This window comes from Lissotriton helveticus, chromosome 11, assembly GCF_964261635.1.
Source record: "Lissotriton helveticus chromosome 11, aLisHel1.1, whole genome shotgun sequence".
NCBI classification, from domain to species: domain Eukaryota; kingdom Metazoa; phylum Chordata; class Amphibia; order Caudata; family Salamandridae; genus Lissotriton; species Lissotriton helveticus.
In genome coordinates this window covers 1066724184-1066746286 of record NC_136072.1, presented here as the reverse complement: position 1 = coordinate 1066746286, position 22103 = coordinate 1066724184, and the positions used below count along the sequence as shown (strand labels likewise).

The 22103-nt window shown below is 43.3% G+C and overlaps 1 protein-coding gene across 1 annotated transcript in view; it reads right to left on the bottom strand.

Annotated features, from left to right (window-relative positions):
* TCTN2 (tectonic family member 2) overlaps positions 1–22103 on the bottom strand; it is a 255012-nt gene that overhangs the window by 96043 nt on the left and 136866 nt on the right. The window contains exon 10 of the mRNA XM_078667622.1: positions 8544–8675. Within this exon, the coding sequence (XP_078523748.1) occupies positions 8544–8675 (132 nt within the window). The remainder of the gene's footprint in view (positions 1–8543; positions 8676–22103) is intronic.

Below are 22103 nucleotides of genomic sequence, written 5' to 3'. Positions count from 1 at the left end.
TCTCATATCTTCCTCTGTCACCCTAAGTCATTCCCAAAATGAAACTAGTTAGACAAGGATGTAGATCCTCTACTTTCCTCACATCAAAACTTTGACATTCCTTTCATTTGTTGTCAGACAACTCCAGTCCCAGTCTCTTGTTTAGAAAGTTACTCAAAACCTAGCTATTTCTACAATCTCAACAATTGGTCTTAGTTTCTCGTTGATAGAATTTGTCAGCAATGGGACGCGCAGCTTTTGCACTTTAGCAAATATTTCATTACTTTATTTCATTCATTCATGCTCTTAATTATCTTAGGGCACAATTTTTACATTTTGTTTTTAACCATACTATCCATCTCAGGATATGGGGCTTCCAGGGGCAGGATCTGTTTCATTTTTTATATGACCATTACCTTGCCCTTGTTTAAATCATATTTGGCCCTATTAGAAAGTACTACTAGGATATATAATGGTAGTACATAATATTACGACCAATTACCACTAAACTAAAATTATGGAGCTAAAAATATCAAAACATCTACAGAGCTCAAATGTATGCTGGAAGTCTATGTTTTAAAATCTCAATTAATAGAACATGGCAAAGTGTCCAAGCCCCATGTATCCAGTATCTTGAATTGAGAAGAAAATGAGTTACTTACCTGTAACTGCTGTTATCCAGTATTGGCATCTTTCATAGATTCACATGTTTGATTCTTCCTTGTCGTTGAAGTGGGAGTCCCACGGTGCCATAGTAAAGCAGTATGATCACTATCATAGGCTATAATGGCAATGTAAAAGTCAGTTTAATAGACTATCTTTGTCCTTTTTTTAAAAAAATTACTAAACTTAAACTATGACAAATCAAGCGACAGCACCCTCTAGAACACTCCCAACACAGGCGGAGTCCCTCAGATATTAAAGCACAAGTGGGAGTAAATAATACAGACCTATAAGGGGAGTCTCTTAGGGGAGGAGGGTGAGTCGCATGTCAATCTATGAAAGATACCAATACTGGATAACTGCAGCTACAGGTAAGTAACTTATTTTCTTATTCAGTATTGGATCTTTCATAGATTCACATGCTTAAATCAGAATAGCAAGGAGTGTTGCAGGAAATGGACGTACCCTTACATGATGCCGGGTAAAAGTAATACACTGTTGTAGCAGTTTAAATAGAGTTAAAGCGTACATAAATACATATACATATACATATATATATATATATATATATATATATATATATATATACACACATCTATAAATATATATATCTGTAACATATTTAAAAATATAGATATATCTATCACATATATAACTATATATATATCTATAACATATAAATATATATATATACCTATAACGTATATAAATATATATATCTATAACATATAAATAAAACATATATAACTATAGCTATAGAAATTGCAAGCATTTGTATCTATAGTGTTTAGATAATGAAAAGAAAAAAATTCCAAAGCAGGCATTATTACCTACTGGCGATCGCCAGTAGATAGTTATAGTTAGGACCAAAGTTTCCTTAGGAAAAGCGTTTTTTGTTTTGCCACAAACTTTTCACAAAACTTCCCCTTGTCGGTTCAGCTACTGTGTTGAAAGTTTTGAACACGACTACAGTCCAAACTGCTGAACGAAATTACACCAAATTTGGCAGAAAGCTAGATGTTGGTCAAGAAAGTGTGCTTTTTGTGATTAGTTGTAAATCCGTTCAGTAGTTTAAAAAAAAATTAAAGTTTAAAAAATATAAATATCTGGGGACGCGGGTCCTTGCAGTGGACTCGTTGATCCGTCTAAATTCTGGCTGGCTGGCAGCCCTTAAACCAGTAATTGTTGGCAGCCATCTTGGGACTCGGCTTGAAGCACAGTCCCAGGAAAAAAATAAAGACTAAAGAAAAGGGGGCAGGGTAGGAATACTGTGACCCTCCAGATATGGTGACGGGTTCCCTGCCGAGGACTAAAAACATTTTCTTTTTTTTAATTTTTCCACTGCCTCGCAGGTGTATTGGCAAATTTAAAAAAATAAGATAAAAATAAAAAGACACGCGGTTTCCTGCGTGTCTTTTTTCTAAAGCCCCAATGTGGGCCAAATCCTGGGAGTATGGTAAACATAAAGGAGGGGGGCCTCATGCGCCCTCTTCTTATTGATAAATTGAACCTGGCTGAGGTTTTTATAATCATTTATGAATGCAGGGGTGCCCACAAGGCAACCATTGCATTCTGGGGACCACCACCTCCCCGGGGCTTGATTGTTTTATTACTGGAGGGAGCCTCTTTGCTGATAATGCGGGGAGGCCGCGTGGACCACCCGCCACAGCTACCAGTGGGGCTTTAGCTTTTAGCAGTTAAGGGGGCCGCGCGGACCTCTCCCAGCCCCGGGGACAGCCACCTCCCCAGGGCTTTTCACAAACTGACCTGCTCACTTCACAATGGGCAGGGAAACAGACATTGCTTTGGAAATAGCTCAGGGATGGGTGCCACAATCAGCCCAGGGAGGGCAGCCCAATTCCCTGCATGTACGGACAAAAAAAAAAGCAGGGAAACCGACATTGCTTTGGAATCCAGCATGAGATGCATGTCAGCAGCTCCCTGGATTCCAAAGTATTTCTGGCTCCCCCAGGAGGCCTCGAGAGGGCAGGGACCGCGGGGCCTTCAGTCTCCCTGCGGTCTCATTGGTGAGTGTGTGCCTCTGCCATCTCTAAATAGGCAGGCCCCAAGGGCCCACTTCTGCTCACGAAGGGGGCCGAAATTGGTTTAGTGGGGGGGGCCGATATTGGTTGAGGGAGGGGGGCCCGAAATCGGGTCAGGGAGGCGGTGAAGAAATCAGCTCAGAGAGGGGGACCGAAATCGCTCAGGGAGGGTTGCCACAATCAGCCCAGGGAGGGCAGCCCAATTCCCTGCATGTACGGACAAAAAAAAAGCAAATCAAATTACGGTTCCCCTCCCATTTTTTTAAGAAAGGGCTGGCCCCCTTCCCTTTAATTATAAAAGGGAAAAAAAGGCCAGGCCTGGGGAAATTACTGAGACTTGGTCGGAGGCCATGCCCCCTTTCTCCATCACTCCGCAGGGGGATGAGGTCCCCTTGCCTCCTGAGGGCCTCAGGACTAAAGTGGACATCTTCCCCCAAGCAGCAGTGCACCAGGAGGCGCGTTAGCAGAGTGGTGAAGAAAGGGAGTGGGGCCTCTGATGACCTTCCAGCAATCCAGCTGTTTGGGTCTTACAGGAGGTAACAGAAGGGCTAGTTGACTCCCCTCCCCCGCAGGATCCTAGGGGGGGAATAGTAAGGGTTGCAGATACTTTACCCTAATCACTAGGAATGATCAAGGTCGTGCCCATGAAAAAACAACCTTTGACGTAAAAGGTGTCAAGGTACGTGGCTGTGTCTGAGTACCGAATAGGGTTCGAGGAAGCTATGCCCAGAATACTGGGGTACTAATGAGGATTAAAATGTTTGTTTTTTTAATCAGTGGCAGCTGGCAAGGTTCGTAGGCAAATATAGTTTTATGACCTTCTCATCGACTATCAACCCGACTTGTTGTTTCTTACGGAAACCTGGCTCGATGAGGCCGCCGCCCCTGACATTCGGGAGGCCCTTCCACCTTCATATGGTCTTATCAGAATTGACAGAGGTATCCAAAAAGGTGGGGGCATAGCAATTGTTCATAAAATCGACCTTGAGTGCTCCTTAAAGCAAGTATCAATTAGCTACTGCGAGGCGGGCCTTTTTTCCATCAAAGTCTCCTCGGAGTGTACTTTTATGGGCTACCTTATTTATCGCCCTCCAGGGGGGTCTTCACAATTTGTGGATAGTCTCCTTGAAATGGTGATTCAGCCTGCCCTCAGGTATAATAGATTCCTCATAATAGGTGATCTCAACCTACATTTTGAAGATTTAGACTGCACGGTGGCACAATCTGTAATCAGCTGTCTAAAAGCCCTGATGTTTAGGTTATCGGATGGAAGGCCAACCCATCAAGCGGGGAATCTTCTTGATCCCATCTTTGCGAACTGGGATGATATTAAAGTATCTCCCCCAGTTAGGATATTATGGTCTGACCATTACCTCTTCCCGTTTAGTGTGCAGGGCTTGAGCAGAGGGGATAAACCTAAGCGTCTACCTTTTCCTAGACGCAGGAACTGGAGGAAATTCAACCAGGAGACATTTGACGCTGCCCTTAATCTTGAAATCCCTCCGCTGAATCAAACTCTCAGGGGAGCCTGGAAGGAGTTTGAGGATTGTATAACTAAGGCCCTGGATAGGGTTGCTCCCTGGACCCAAAAAGCTCCTGCACGTGGATCCAGATCTGCCCCGTGGTACAATGAGGAGTTGTGCGCAGCTAAGGCCAAATGTAAGGTTCTTGAACGCCGATGGCGGAAAAAGTACGATATAACTCACAAAGAATCTTACAGGAATAGCCTTAGGGCGTACCATAACCTGATCAGAAAGGGGAAAAGGATTCATATTAAAGAGAGGATTGAGAATTCGGACAATTCATCCAAAGAGCTCTTCCTAATATATAAGGATTTAACATCCCTTTCGGCGATTATGACCGAAGACCCCCCATCCGAAGAGATCTGCGAAAACATAGCAGATTGCTTTGTGTGTAAAGTGGAGAAGATCTATGAATCTTTTCAGCAGAGTACAACAGCAGCCACCCCGGCTAGGGGCACCTGTGATGGACCCAGGAAGAGCTGCGCCCTTGAGGAATTCAGGGTTCCTCCGCGGGAGGAATTGATAAATACTATCTCGGATATCCAACCTGGATCTCCAATAGATGTCGCCCCTGCCAAGATCCTTAGAAACCATCTACAGCTCCTGAGTGACCACATAGGCAATCTGGCCACTCTGTCATTTCGAGAAAGTCGGGTGCCTGAGGAATGAAAGCTGGCCCAGGTCGTTCCGATTAAAAAGAAAGCCAATCTGAGTATGACTCAGTTAGATAACCTTCGTCCCATATCTCTTCTGCCTTTTTGTGCTAAGGTAGCCGAGAAACTGGTGAACAACCAACTGGTTAGCTTTGTGGAGGATAATCTTCTTCTTCACTCCTCCCAATCGGGTTTTAGGGCGAAGTATTCTACGGAGACTGCCCTCCTCTTCTCCACCTAACTGCTCCGCCGTAAAGCTGATGATGGTCACACTGCGGTGCTGATATTATTGGACCTGAGTGCGGCTTTTGACACCGTGTCGCACTCGGGTCTTCTTGTACGCCTGAGTGAGATGGGAATAGCGGGCCAAGCCTATGATTGGCTTAGCTTTTTTCTGGCGGACAGGAAATTTCAAGTTCACTGCCCCCCATATAAATCCAGACCGAGATCTCTTAGACAAGGTGTTCCGCAGGGCTCTATATTGAGCCCTACGTTGTTCAATTTATATATGGAACCCCTTGCAAGATTGGTGGAGTCCTATGGGGTGGATATTGTCTCGTATGCAGATGATACCCAACTGGTGATTACGATATCTCATAACCCAGTTGGGGCAGCAGAGAACTTCTCCTCCTGTCTTGTGGCACTTGCTGGCTGGATGAAGGGTAATTGTTTGCGCCTCAATGGCAATAAGACGGAACTCCTGATTATCGGTCCGTCTCCCTCCGTCTGGACCTCAGCCTGGTGGCCAGCTGATTTGGGTACTCTTCCCACCCCATCTGCCACGGTGAAAAATCTGGGGGTTATCTTAGATTCCAATCTCTCTTATTCCCAATATGTGAGGACTGTAGCCGGGAAATGTTACGGCACACTCAAGGTCCTCCGTAAGATCTTAGACCTTCTTCTATTCAAAGCTAGGAAATCCCTAGTGCATGCCCTAGTCACCCAACACCTCGACTATGGGAACTCACTGCTCTGTGGGCTTAGTAGAAAGGGCCTGAGCCAACTTCAATGTGTCCATAATGCGGCGGCCAGGCTAGTTTTAAAACTGCCTAGGAGGTCATCTGGTAAGCGGGCACTTCATATTTTGCACTGGCTTCCCATGCAAGAACACATTCGGTTCAAAACCTTGTGCATTACCCACCGCATCACTCATGGCCGTGGCCCCACATACCTCCAGAAGATGATGACCATATATCGCCCTAGACGGTCGCTGAGATCTATGGGGAGCATGCAGATGATGGTCCCCCGCATCCGTCGCGCTCGGATGGGAGGGAGATCCTTTAGGTTCCTTGCCAGCAAATACTGGAACAAACTCCCACTCGAACTTCGGATGGAACCTTCGGAATCGCGTTTCAGGTTGAAACTGAAAACTTACTTATTCCCCAAAGTCTAGTTGTCCTGCTGCTTTCTGCTCTCTTCCCCCTGGGTTGCTGGGCTTTCGTTCGGAGTTCTGTCGGTATGCATCCACAGCGCGGGGACGCACTGTCTTCCTGTGTAACCAGGCGCTTAATAAATGTTTTTATTATTATTATTATTAGTTTTAGTACCATTCCGTGTAATATGGATCAATTCAAAAATTGAAGTTTTTATTTTTAATGCTGAAGTAGGGTCCTCTCTGGAGAATGCGTATTCACAGATGTAGGCATAAATGCAAAAGTTCCGAGTGATGGGATCTTGAGTGGAGAAACAACTGCTGAAACCTTTGATAGTGTGAAGCATACAGACTTTGGAAAAACAAAAGTATAATGGTAGTAGAAAATGTCCTTATGAAGGCTAGAGCATCAGCCCTTTGGCGTTTAGGACATCTGTGAAAACCTGGTTGCCTTCATTAAGTAGGTTCCTATCTGATTCTATTGATAGTAGCCCAGCTAGCTCCAAGACGCCTGTGGGTATAGGAGCGCTTTAGAGAAAATATAAATATTACATTTCTAATGCAATTATTTTGTCTATGCATAATATATATTGTATTCCAAATGTAACGAGCGAAAACAAAACAACTCCACGAGCCCACTGATCAGGTATCGGAATTTACCTCCAGGTGCTAGAGCAGGATTATAAGCTCAAATATGTAAGTTCTGTGAGGAGAATTATTTCTATTTCCACTTTTAAGAACTGTCCTTTATAGACCAGGGGTAAGTATTTTCTAAGGATCACCAGGAAGCATTTTGATTGCAGTGCTCTGTTTATCTGCCCTTTGAAGCGGTCAAAGAAGTGTCACTGTCCTCTTGAGAGCCTCTTCAGAATCCATAAGAGCTGTTTTCTTTTGAGGGCTAGATAGAAAAACACAATCTTTGGGGGTGTGAAGGGGGGGGGGGGTAGATTAAAGATGGCTCCTGCTGTAACTGCCATAAGGTCAAGAGCCCCTTTTAAAGGTAGGTTAAGGCACAGTAGTAATATTAATAAAGTTTATCTATATCAAAGGCAGATACCTGAGCAGAGCTCAGAGAGGCTCCTTGCACATGACATGCGGTAAAAAAAACTGAGGGACTCAGCCTCTGTTGGGAGTGTTCTAGAGGGTGATGTCGCCTGATTGGTTATGGTTTAAGTTTAGTCCTTTTTTGAAAAAAGGACAAGGATAGGCTATTAAACTGACTTTTCCATTGCCATTACAGCCTATGATAGTGATACATACTGCTTTATTATGGTGCTGTGCGACTCCCACTTCGAAGATGGGGAAGATTTAAGCATGTGAATCTATGAAAGATCCAATACTGGATAACAGTAAATTCCTGTGTAGATAATAAAGTCTTTTATCTCTAATTATTCACCATTAAAAAGTCATTCTTTTTTGCGAGGAAACGAAAACACATGTATTTACATTTTTTTTTTTTAACAACTGTCTGACACCTGCCTGCTTTTTTCAGTCCGATTAAGGGCTTCTACAAAATAGTCACTTGGGGTAGACCGAGCATTGATCGGTTAAGAGGGGAGAGCGGTTTAAGATTGCTGATTAGCATGTATGATTTTAACTGACATTATTGCCAAGTATTAGTTTATTATGTATGGTTCTAGGAGGAATAATCCCATAGTGGTCATATAAATACAGCAACACTTCGTCACACTTTTCAAAATGAGGAGGGCACATTTTTCCTAAATACATGAACAGATAGTATAAGTAGGCATATATATTTTCCTATTTCCTGATCATTTCTTCAGGAAAATTGGTTTGGAAGGTACACTGTAACCAATGCTTTATCACTTCAGCGGCAAAAAGGATCGAGTTGTCCACTGCTCATTGCTCAAGGCATGAAAAGACCCAAACAGGTTTTGTGCAAGTAGCCAGGGTCTTAGTTAGTCGTCTGAACTTGCCCGACTCCCTGTGATAATGTTGCAATTGCTGGCAACAAATGCATGAAACATGGTTCCTATATTTGAAACGCCATGAGTTTGTGTAATGCAAGGCGATGGAAGAGAGTTCATAAGAAATGTAAAACCCACCCGAAACACAATTCACTCAGATCCAAGAGAAGAAAATACTGAATTCAACACAGGTCTAGGCCTCAAAACAAACCCATTTCTCATAAACTGGAGGATGAAAATATTGGTTGCGGTTCAGAGAAAGAGGGTCCAAATCTAGCAAATCCAAATTTCCTCAGTAAAGAATAACCTGGTGCATGACGTAATTTGTAAGGTGCATTTGTTGCACCACATGCAAATGAATTGTTTGCAAAAAAAGAAATTACCACTTTCATTCAAGCAGATATTAATCAAGCTGACTGCCACGGTTATAGCCTTTATTTCATTCCTCTCCCACATAAATGTGTAATTGGCCTCCACAGTCACATTCACACATGAATTTGTGAGTGCACCACCTCCTGCAAAGACAGAAATGATTTGTTTTAGTATATTACTTACAGGTGTATAACTAGTGTTCAAAACAATGCATTCCAAATTCTTAAAGAGAACAAAGATGCAGGGTAGAAATTAGACCATATTATTTCACTGCTAACTAATTTATATCCGTAAAACATTGTGTTCACATTTCAGACAAACATTTTACGAACATGGTGATCTTCAAACTAAGCTCACAACTGAAGTTGGCTTCCTCAAAGATTTTCAGCCCTCGTACTTGTTCAGAGTATTAGGTTTACATTTGTTAAACAAATAACTGAATACTAAATCAAATGAAAATAAATAAAGACGAAATTACACCAAAACCGGACTTTCCCAATTGAGCACTTTAAAAATATATGATTTTGGTGTAATGTCCTCTTTGTTATTTATTTGATTAATATTCAGTTAGTTGTTTAACAAATGTAAACGTAATACTCTCTCTATATATAAATATATATATACACACATACATACACACAAATATATACATACATATATATATATTCCAGTGAGCAAAGCGACTGCGCTCGCCGAAACGCGTCTGGATTACAGCACATAGCAGTTCACATGAAATAATCTTGAATAAATACCTGCCTCAAGAAGAAGAAAGCAAGTGTCCGTTTCTCTGTTGTTGCAACATGCAAACCAGGAGTGCTTGACTCGATATATATATATATATATATATTCACTGAAAAAACCATAGGTTATAGACCATATATAGTTAGGAATTAGCATTTACAAAACCTTGAAAATTCACTGAAAAAACCATAGGTTATAGACCATATATAGTTAGGAATTAGCATTTAAAAAACCTTATTTTACTCACACAAAACCATTGAAATTCCATATATAGTTAGTTGCACTAACTATATATCGCGCACCCGCAATCCACTGCTGATCATGTCACATATTACATCATTCATGACATGGTCAGTGACATCACTGATGACATCACTGATGACATCTCAAATGACATCACTGATGAGATCACTGATGACGTCATCCAGTGACTGTGTGTTTCTGTAAAGTTTAAATATGTTTTACATATTGAAGAATGAGTAGATGTATAAGTGTCTGGACGAAGGATTTAGTAGGTGCATGACTGAATGTATGAGTGAGTGATTAAATGTGTCTCACTGAGTGCATGGGTTAGTGACTAAACTGTCTTAATTTGTGCATCATTATGTCTGTTGTTCTGTAAACTGCTGCATGTGTTGATCATTAGCTATACGAGAGGCTATATGTGTTATTAATTGGTTGCCCAAGTTTTTCTATGGCAGATTGAGTTTGTGTGGGGGTGGCTGGAAGGTGTGTGACTCTATGCATAGATGTGTGAGCAGTTTATTCACTAGGTGTATGAGTTCAAGAGTGCATGTGGAAACAGCTACATGGGCAGTTGACTGTGTGCATGAGTGTATTGATGAGTGAATGGATATCTCAATGCTACATGTCATAGTAAGTACATATGTAAAACACAGTACATGTGAGAGTTGGCATATATAAATAACTGTGCATGAGAGCCACTGAATGAGTGAGTGGTTGTATCGATCATTGTGAACTTGTATCAGGGATTGTATAAGAGAGTAAATATGTGTTAGTATATGTTTCAATAAGTAAGGTGTGTTTAACTGTATAGTTGAAGAAATGGAGGTGAGATTGTTTCTTTGCATGACTGACTGGGTGTGTGAGTAACTCCATGGATGAGTGGCAGTGTGTGAGTGTCTGTATACACTGAGTGTATCTAAGGTTATATTAGAGTCTGAAGAGGTTTATCGTATTAGCACAAGAATGATGTCAAATGAGATGTCATCAGTGATGTCATCAGTGATGTCATTTGAGATGTCATCAGTGATGTCATCAGTGATGTCACTGACCATGTCATGAATGATGTAATATGTGACATGATCAGCAGTGGATTGCGGGTGCGCGATATATAGTTAGTGCAACTAACTATATATGGAATTTCAATGGTTTTGTGTGAGTAAAATAAGGTTTTTTAAATGCTAATTCCTAACTATATATGGTCTATAACCTATGGTTTTTTCAGTGAATTTTCAAGGTTTTGTAAATGCTAATTCCTAACTATATATGGTCTATAACCTATGGTTTTTTCAGTGAATTTCAATGGTTTTTTAATAGCAAATATCATAAGCTGTCGAATGTCAAGTACGTGGTAAGTGAAAACATTTTCGTGTTTATGCACACTGATCTGCTTTGAATGGTGCCCCCCCCCCTCATTTCTATTAGGAGTACTCTCTCTTTGCAGATAGTGAAAGGTAGTTAACGCAGGCCTTTGCCCCCGTTGTAATCCGTCGTGCCTGCTTCTCTCTCCATTTGATTGATTGCTATCCAAGTATTTACTGTTTTAGAATTAGTTCTCTTTGGTTCATTCTCTATTTACAAACAAACACAGAGTCGCAATACTCTGTTTAGTCTTTGCAGATAACGAAAAATCGTGTAAAAAAAAGAAAAGGAATCGAGCAAAATCAGTAGGCCACTAATGGGATCTCTTTTTGACCTCGCTAAAATAGAAACATTAGGAACAACCCCTCATGACAAATACAAAACTAGTGAGATGAACTGAACTCCACACAATGATGGCTGCAAAACAGCTCGGCTCCGCCACCCACCCCGCCCAAAATAACGATAAAGAGCGGCTGCCATGATTGGTTGCGGAATGGCCACAACGGAGCTACGAAATGGTGGTGCTCTCATGCTAACCCCAGCTTCAGTCTGAAACATCCAGAAACACTGTAGACTACCAATTCGATCAGTTCCGGTAGCGCCCCAATGTAACCCGGTAGAGAAGAACTAGCCCTCCCCTCTTTGACTGATGGTTCTTGTTGCCTGTCCCTTCTGTTGTCATTTAACAGAACTATTTAGCCTGCTGAAAGGGGTTGTGTTTCGACCGCTGGTTGGTGGAGACATTTTGACTATATTCTGGACCTGCGTTGTCGCGTAATGCGTCATATGACGCGCCGCGTTAGCGCATCCGGAAGTCATCCGGGGCGCGCAGCGCGTAACGTAAGCATAACAAGTCATGTGACTTGTTAATAAAACTTTTCATTGGTTCATTTTACTTTTCTTATTCTAATGATGAAAGCCTTGGTCATATCACCTAAAAATTACGCTTTTAATTACTTCCGAACATTATTTTTTCTTAAATATATGTTATAATATTCCAGGCTAATGTACTTTCCCGGAAATTTTACAACTGTCCTGCAAGTAAAATATATTCTTTTTTCGAGAAAAAGAGCGTTTCTTCGTCCCATGACGGAGCCGTTGAGCAAAAGAGGGTCGACCTGCTGTCTTAGTCGCCGATACTCCTGAATATGAGATTCTTATCGATCACTTTATGTTGCAGGAATAGAAAACACAACAGCCCTTGACCATTTATCTTTACTGCGTTCCTTCGTATTATACCTTTTACCCTTCATGTAATTGGTCTGCTTTATTTCACTTGCCTTTTAATGATTCTAAAACAGTGACTATTATTAAAAACTTTACCAATGTATATACTACTACCATGTTTTCTTTTAAAAACCTTTATTGTGAAAATTTCATTATACAAATACGAGCCTATAACCACGTGGGCCTGCCACGGAGCAAACTGTAATCGTATATGATGAATAGACATTTACACTGTAGAGGAACGTAACGGGCGGGCCATTAGGTTGCAAGAACTAAGGTGTCTAACAGTTACGGAATCGGTGGACGTACATTTTATAATTAAAATACGACAGGGCCAGTTACAATAAAATTATCTAGATATACATTTGCGGGCAAGTACCATGGGTGACGTTAATTCGAACTTTCAACAGTACAGTAATCAATAACACATCAGAACTTAATATCAATAGGGATGTCGAAATATTCAATCAATTCTCGTCCCCGCCCGCCATGTGCTTCAAAACTGCATACGTATCTCGTGATTTCAAGGTTCTGCAACCAGTACACAACAAGGAGTTACGAGTCCCATTTATTCCGGCGCCATTTTGGGCGAGGACGGGCAGGTCCAGGATATAGTCAAAATGTCTCTACCAACCATCGACTATGATGATGTTCATATGCTGTATTTATTAGAGTAACACTCATCTGTCCACATGAAATTAATTTACCACAATCTAAACATGTCATTTTAATCTTTCCAAAGTTCTTCTAAATATTTGGGACCGTTTCCCTTGCCTCTGAAGCTCTCAGTGCCACTTCTTTGATGAATGTACTAGCAGGTCAGGGGTTCTCCTCCAAATCTCTCTTTTATGCAGCACTATAATTAATTGGTGCCACCTCTCCATATGACGATGCATGGTATAGTTACCACAACTATATTTTTTTTCGGTTCCTCTGGAGAGTTCATCGTGGCAGATGAAGCGTGTAACGTACCGGGCATTTACCTTTTTTTGCATGTACAGGAAAGGAAAAAAAAATCGAGAGTCCAAGTTCTAAGGTGTCCCAGGGCCATTTTAGTGGACCAGGCCCAAATCCAAAGAACAGGCCGCCATTTTGAGAGTCCTCTTGCAGCCGCCTGTCGCTGTAGCATCAAGAGCAGCCGAAACTCAGCTGAATGGCAACTGAAACGGTAAATGGGCGCCCCACTACATTTCAGCATTGTAGGATGACCACACCAGTACAGCAACTTGCTAGACATCACCTCGGTGCCATCCGGATCTCGGCGCCCCACTGCAGATGAAGTGCCTCTCAAGTATGAAACTACCACGGTGACATCCGGATCTTGGCGCGTTGTGCTGCCTTCGGCCTATTCGCACATCGGTCCGCTACTGACGCCATCTCACAGGCTAATGGGGTGACCCACGCCGAGTTTCAGCATTGTAGGATGACCACACCAACTTGCTAGACATCACCTCGGTGCCATCCGAATCTTGGCATCTCAACGCCTAGTGGTATCTTCCATACAGAAAATATTGTTACGCTGCCTTTGGCCCCATTCGCACATCAGTCCGCAACTTAGACATCACCTCGGTGCCATCCGGATCTTGGCATCTCAGCGCCTTGTGGTGTCAGTCAGAAAATATTGTTGCGCTGCCTTTGGCCCCATTCGCACATCAGTCCGCTACTGACACCATCTCACAGGCCAATAGGGCGCCCCACGCCGACTTTTACCATTGTACGATGGCCACACCAGTGGCACAACTTGCTAGACATCACCTCGGTGCCATCCGAATCTTGGCATCTCAACGCCTAGTGGTATCTTCCATACAGAAAATCTTGTTACGCTACCTTTGGCCCCATTCGCACATCGGTCCGCAACTTAGACATCACCTCGGTGCCATCCGGATCTTGGCATCTCAGCACCTTGTGGTGTATTCTCTTCAGAAAATATTGCTGAGCTGCCTTTGGCCCCATTCGCACATCGGTCCGCAACTTAGACATCACCTCGGTGCCATCCGGATCTTGGCATCTCAGCGCCTTGTGGTGTCTTCTACTCCGAAAATATTGTAGAAAATATTGTTGCGCTGCCTTTGGCCCCATTCACACATCAGTCCGCTACTGACACCATCTCACAGGCCAACAGGGCGCCCCACGCCGACTTTTACCATTGTACGATGGCCACACCAGTGCCACAACTTGCTAGACACCACCTCGGTGCCATCCGGATCTTGGCATCTCAGCGCCTTGTGGTGTCTTCAAATCAGAAAATATTGTTGCGCTGCCTTTGGCCCCATTCGCACATCGGTCCGCTACTGACGCCATCTCACAGGCCAACGGGGCGCCCCACGCCGACTTTCAACATTGTAGGATGGCCACAGAAGTGCGACAACTTACTAGACACCACCTCGGTGCCATCCGGATCTTGGCGCGTTGTGCTGCCTTCGGCCTATTCGCACATCGGTCCGCTACTGACGCAAACTCACAGGCCAACGGGGCGCCCCACGCCGACTTTCAGCATTGTAGGATGGCCACACCAGTGCGGCAACTTGCTACACACCACCTCGGTGCCATCCGGATCTTGGAATCTCAGCGCCTAGTGGTGTCTTCTATTCCGAAAATATTGTTGCGCTGCCTTCGGCCCCATTCACACATCGGTCCGCTACTGACGCCATCTCACAGTCCAACGGGGCACCCCACGCCGACTTTCAGCATTGTAGGATGGCCACACCAGTGCGGCAACTTACTAGACACCACCTCGGTGCCATCCGGATCTTGGCGCGTTGTGCTGCCTTCGGCCTATTCGCACATCGGTCCGCTACTGACGCAAACTCACAGGCCAACGGGGCGCCCCACGCTGACTTTCAGCATTGTTGGATGGCCACACCAGTGCGGCAACTTACTAGACACCACCTCGGTGCCATCCGGATCTTGGCGCGTTGTGCTGCCTTCGGCCTATTCGCACATCGGTCCGCTACTGACGCAAACTCACAGGCCAACGGGGCGCCCCACGCCGACTTTCAGCATTGTAGGATGGCCACACCAGTGCTGCAACTTGCTGGACACCACCTCGGTGCCATCCGGATCTTGGCGCGTTGTGTTGCCTTCGGCCTATTCGCACATCGGTCCGCTACTGACGCCGCCTCACGTGCCAACGTATTTTCTCCGCATTTTACACCCTATGCCGCATAACAGGTCATGTGACTTGTTTATAAAACTTTTCATTGGTTCATTTTACTTTTGGTTTCCTAATGATGGAAGGCTTGATCATGTGACCTAAAAACAACACTTTTCATTGGATGAAAACTTTTTTTTTTTCCCAAACGATGAAAGCCCCACCTTGTTTCTGGATGTTTCAGACTGAAGCTGGCGTCAGCATGAGAGCACCACCATCTCGTAGCTCAGTCGTGGTCATTCCGCGAGCAATCATGGCAGCCGCTCCCCACCAGAAGCCTGCATGAGTCGGAGCCCCCAAAACTTTTGATGAATTCTCAAGGCGGAGGGGACGCTTTCGAGAATGGGGTCCAAGACCTAGCAGACAAGCGTCCGATTTCCAAGGTGTCCCAGGGCCATTTCAGTGGACCAGGCCCAAAAAGGAAACAGCCTGCCGCCATTTTGAGAGTCCTGTGACAGCCGCCTATCGCTGCACCGCAAGAGTGGGCGCAACTCAGCTGAATTGCGGCTTTTGACACAGTGGACCAAAAACGGACGGAATGGCAACTGAAACGGTAAAGGGGCGCCCCACTACAACAGATGACACTCCACCTGGAGAGGCCCGTTCACGCCGCCTCCCCCGGGGCGCCCCACGCCGTTATTCGGAGCAGCATTGTAGGATACCAAAACCAGTGCGGCAACTTACTGGACATCACCTTGGTGCCATCGTTCTGCTGCCTTGGAACTATTCGCACAACAGTTTGCTACTGATGACCCACCCCCCGCGACGCCCCACGCCGTTATTTGCTGGGTGGCAACTTACTAGACATCACTTTCGTGTCATCTAGATTTCGGCGCGTTCTGCTGCCTTGGAACTATTCGCACAACAGTTTGCTACTGATGACCCACCCCCGCGACGCCCCACGCCGGAAATCTGGACGTTGTGCTGCGTTGGGACTATTCGCACAGCCGACCGCTACTTCGTTGTTTTTCCCTAAAAATGTTTATATGTTATTACTATTTTTGTTTTCTTGTATATATTTATAAATTATTAAAGTTTTATAATCTTACTACTTTGTCGGAGTGCTATATATTTTTAATGTGACACATAATTGTAAAAACTTTGATGTACAAAGAGTCATCCCTGGAATCTTCCGCTTCAGGCTCGGTCCCCTCCCCAATCACAATACAGGATGGTTTTCAGATAATAGCAACGCTTCTGCTGTGACGGATCTCATCGAGTGTGGGCCTTGATCTACTATAACTCCTTTGAAGAGGGGTGATTCTTTACAGCTGTGGCCATAAACTACATCTGCAGGGCTAGCTGATACCCTAGGACCAACCTGGACAATTGGACACAGAGGAAAAGGAGTGTCAGAGGGTGCGGTAGTGAATAGGGCGAAAGGGAGGTGTCGGGCGGGCACAGGGTGTGATTCTCAGGGAAGAGCAGCGCAGATGGGGGGAGGTTTATTACCCATGCATAAGACAGAGAGCGGGGGTGACCACTGCCTGGGGGAGATGCTTGCGAGGGTGGGGAGCCATGCTAAGGATCGACAGCGTGCACAGAGTGGGTCTGGTCAAGGCATCTAAAATGGCTGCCGTGCACGACAAAAGTGTGGCATTTGAAAAAAGACAAGATGGCGCAGACAATGTTTTTCAACACTTCCTGATTTCCTTCGAATCGAACGTTAACAGACGTTGGGGCATATTACCAAAGTTAAGCGATATTTATCCCTAACGATGCTTAGCAACGATTTTTTTACCGTCAGAAATTATCGCAGATAAACCTTGCTATTATCAAGGTTTATCGGAAATACGATAAAAAACGACCGCAATGCATTAATATCGCTGAAAACTCAGCGATATTCATGCATTACCGAGCTAATGCTCTTAGCCATGTTATCCACCTCCCATTGGATAACATGGCTAAGAACTGCTCAGGGCAGGTGGTAGCTTTTGGAGATATTCGCGCTTATCTCGAATATTTCCAAAAGTTGATAATAGGAGATAGCGATGTTAGCGACTGTTTCCAGTCGCTAACATCTTGGCATGCCCACTTTGCATGTCATTAGTGATAAATATCACTCACATGCAAAGTGGGGCCCAAGATGGTCGCTATATTCTACTAGCCGTCGCTAACTGGTGTTAGCAACAGCTAGGTAATACACATATAATTTTATCTCCGCGAAGCGGAGCGCTGTTACAGATATATATCTTGTTTCTGAACGTTAATTTCTCAAAATGCACTGAAGCACATATATTGAGACCTAGCAAAGGCACATCGGGCTACCAGTCCCTACAATTTTGCCAAGTTTCGTGCAAATCCATTCAGCTGTTCGATCCTACCGAGAGACAAGATGGCGGCCGCTACGGACTGTTTGGAATGTTTACAGACACCGGAGAGCCAATCAGCTTCGCTTCGCAAAGCTCCGTAACGCGAAAAGTACGGGAAGCGGTGCGCTCTTACAGATATATATCTTTTTTTGAACGTTAATTTCTCAAAATCCACTGGAGCACATATATTGAGATCTAGCAAAGGCACATCGGGCTACCAGTCCCTACAATTTTGCCAAGTTTCGTGCAAATCCATTCAGCTGTTCGATTATTATTATTTTTATTTTTTTTTGCCCCGCGGGGCCCTTTTAAAACCTCCACATCAAACCTAGGGGGTGAGCGACAATGTACTATGCCCCCTTATGGTCATTTGCCCCTTCGCTTTGGCCTCCTCTTGTCTCTCGATCCTACCGAGAGACAAGATGGCGGCCGCTACGGACTGTTTGGAATGTTGACAGACGCCGGAGAACCAATCAGCTTCGCTTCACAAAGCTCCGTTGCGCGTAAAGTACGCGTCCTGGGACGCTGCCAGGTCCGCTGTTACAGATATATATCTTTTTTTAAACGTTAATTTCTCAAAATCCACTGGAGCACATATATTGAGACCTACAAAAGGCACATCGGGCTACCAGTCCCTACAATTTTGCCAAGTTTCGTGCAAATCCATTCAGCCGTTCGGGCTAAAAGTGAGGCCAACCGCCCTATGGAAAACTCAATGTTAAAAACACGTTTTGGGACCCCCCTTTTTTCTCGGCCCCCCTTGACTAACCCCCCCCAAATTTTCAAGGGCTGCTCAGAAACAAAATGTGCCATTTTCCTGAAAATTTCAGCCAATTCCGTCCACAAACGCCAAAGTTATTAGACATAGAATTTTCAAAAATCCCATAGAGAAAAGATCCTAACTATATATACCTACTGGCGACCGCCAGTAGGTAATATATATATATATACTCTGTTATAAACCTCTCTGATGTCACCTTAACTAAAGCGGAACAGCAATTACTTTCTCTCGGCCTCAACTTTTGCCCTGCACATCCTTTTAAATATGCCCCGACGAGAGTTGATGTTTTTTGCTTTATAGGAAAATTAAAACTCAAAAAATTCTTCGCTCTACAACAATTGAAGACCAGTTCCAATATACCTACTACGAGCACTGCTAATTTGGAACCTCAGGTTTTGGCTGCAGATGTCCCAACTTTGCTCGATATGCACGATTTAAATCAGGCAACAGACTCACAACCGATGGGTCCTGATGTGGACATAAGTACCCAAAGGAGATTGAGCAAAATAAACATGGCACAGAAAGGAGCAGGCGTGACTCCATTCAAAGGCAAGTCCGATTTTGTCCCGTTAATGGCCAAAGATGCGCTGGATACATTCCATGATTGTATCACTACAGAAATTAAAGCGCTATATAAGAAAACAAATAACTGCAAAAGGCGAGCTTTTAATCAACAACGGGCTAATTACTTAACACTAATGAAGAAACTTAGTACCAACACCAATATTGTGGTAAAAACTGCGGATAAAGGCGGAAATATTGTGATATGGCCTAAAGCTAATTATACTACAGAGGCCTACAGACAACTCCACGATATCGAGTGTTATACAAAATCTAATAACAAGGAATATTCCAAGGCCAGTGAAACGCTATACAAACTCCTGTCAAAATGGCGTAGGGAGGGCCTCATTTCAGGAGACGAGTTCAAATTCATGCACAATGAGTTCCCAGTACTACCAGTTTTTTACCTAATACCGAAAGTCCATAAAGGAATCACGCCCATACCTGGAAGACCGATAATTTCGTCCATCAACAGTGTGGGAGAAAAAGTTGGACAATATATAGATTTCTTCTTACAAGATCAAGTAAAGAACCTGCCCAGTTTTGTCCGGGACACTAGTGACTTCCTGGAAAAAATAGAAGCAGTTGAGTGGCAGGACGACATGTTACTAATAACGTTGGACGTGGAGTCCTTATATACCAGTATAGCCCATGAGAGTGGCCTTAACGCTGCAAGTCATTTTCTAAGTCTGAGACCTGTGGAATACTATGAACACAACAAAGTTGTATTAAGTTAAATGGACTGGTGCCTTAACAATAACTCTTTTGCATTTGGAAAAGAAGTGTGGAGACAATTGAGGGGCATTGCGATGGGAGCCTGCTTCTCCCCCAGCTACGCGTGTTTGCACGTGGGCTGGTTGGAGGAGCGGGTTCTCAACCCCACGCACAAAGTTTGGGTGAATGAAAAAATAATCAAATACTTGCAGTATATTGATGATATTTTTATTGTGTGGCAAGGGGAAGAGGAAGAAGCTGTCTCCTTTATTGAGGAAATCAATAATAACTCCCTGAATTTGAAATTTACATCGCATATTAGTGCAAAACAGGTAGAGTTTTTAGATGTCAAAGTATATATTGATTACTCTAACAAATTACAAACCACACTTTTCAGGAAGCCTACCGCAGGCAATACCACTTTACATGCCTCTAGTCTCCACCCTAAGCACACCATTAACAGCATTCCCTTTGGAGAAATTTTACGATTAAAAAGAATATGCAGTTCTGTGGATGACTTTGAAAGATGTGTAAGGGAATTACGAGACCGGCTTAAAGACTGGGGGTATTCAAACGCTATGTTTGACCAAGCTTTGGCTAAAGCTAGTTCTAGAACCCGAGCGAGTCTCTTCCCTGTTGAATCTACCAGCAAAGTTATTAAAGAAGAGAATCAGACTGCTGATGTAAGGTCCAATGTCCGTCCCAGATTCATCACGGCCTTTAGTGATCAGGATAGCACGATCAGAAAAATTATCAATAAGAATTGGCCTATTGTCCTTACGGACAATGTCCTAGGGGCCATATTGCACCCAAACCTATGGTGACCTTTCGCAGAGCACGCAACATGGGAGCAGTTCTGGATCAAACTAGTCCAGAACTAAAACAAAAAACCATTTGGCTGCAACCTGCAGCAGGGTTCCGCAAATGCTCCAGTTGCAGAGCCTGCAAGTTTGATGTCAATAAGACCCACTACTGTACCCCTTTCAGTTCGGAAGAAATTCCGATTATTGGTAATCATACCTGTAAAACGGAATTCGCTGTGTACGTTCTGACGTGCACCTGTGGCCTCAAATACATTGGGAGCACTAAACAACAGGTGCACGTCAGGATCCTGCAACACTTACGAGCAATTCTGCACAGCGACCCTTCCTATCCAGTGGCGCGCCACTTTGAAATTAAACATAACAAGGATGTCAACTGTTTATCGTACTATGTAGTGGGAGCAGTGCCCAAACTCCGTAGAGGTGGCAACAGAGAGCTCAAACTAAGACAACTAGAGTCCAGCATGATGCTCGAGTTCGATAGTAAGTGGCCCAATGGGCTAAATAATACTGAGGATCTGCACACTTTTTTATAAAGGGACTCACTACATTTTGGCCTATTCCATCATTTTGCCGATATGAGTTCTGTGACCCAGGGTAGTCAGGTTCCCTGTTGCCTGGGGGGGTTCAAAATCCTATATATTGGCTCTTGGTGCTTCAGTATCTTGATCAGTAAATTCCCCATGGCTAGTCAAGTTCCCTGTTAGCCAGGAGTTGAAATTCTCCAGATCCACAGCCCCTCTGTGTAAATATATTTAATATCCTGTTTTTTCTAATAAAATCTTTTTTAGCACTTTTTTATACACAGGGTGTTTTTAATCATTTTTAATGATAAACTCTGTCATTAATATGAAATGTTTTTATCATGCTTTATTATCTAACAAAATGTGGTTTTATCCTAAATTGTTTAGAAAGCATTGATTCATCATATTTATACAGGTTGTTTTATCATTCACTATAGCACTTTATTCCCGAATTTCTGCAAGTGTTAGTCAGCTTCTTTGCACTTTAGACATGAACTGTTTTTGCACTGTTAACATCACTTTGAAATGTACCTTCCTATTCTAGCTCATTCTAGCTTGTTGTGCTCGCAAGACATATTATGTAGGAATCAGTTATTTTATTCCGCATATTTACGGATTTATCCGGCAATAGTTGTAAATTGTAAATACTAAAAAATTTCTTTGAACAGCTATTTATAGTGTTAACCTTGCGTATTTGCACAGTAAGAACTACAATGTTTGATATGTTGTTTATGTTCATGGTCACATGACCTGGTTAGAGGGCGGGGATAGGTGGGCCACCTAGCAGTATAAAATCAAAAAAGTTACAAACAGTAATTGCATGTGAGCAAGGGCTTGCTTAGCCCGAAACGCGTTGTGCACTTTTACCAGCTGAACTGCAAAATAAAGAACCTGTAACCTAACCTGATCCAGTGGTCCGTCTCCTGGTTATCGCTTCACCGATCCGAGTGGGGATTGGCAGTGGCGTGGTGGAGTTTTGTGTATATGTATGTATGTATATATATATTATATATATATATATATATATATATATATATATATATATATATATATATATATATATATATATTATATATATATATATTTACATACATATACATATGTTCATAAATTTCTGTAACTTCTTAATTGTCC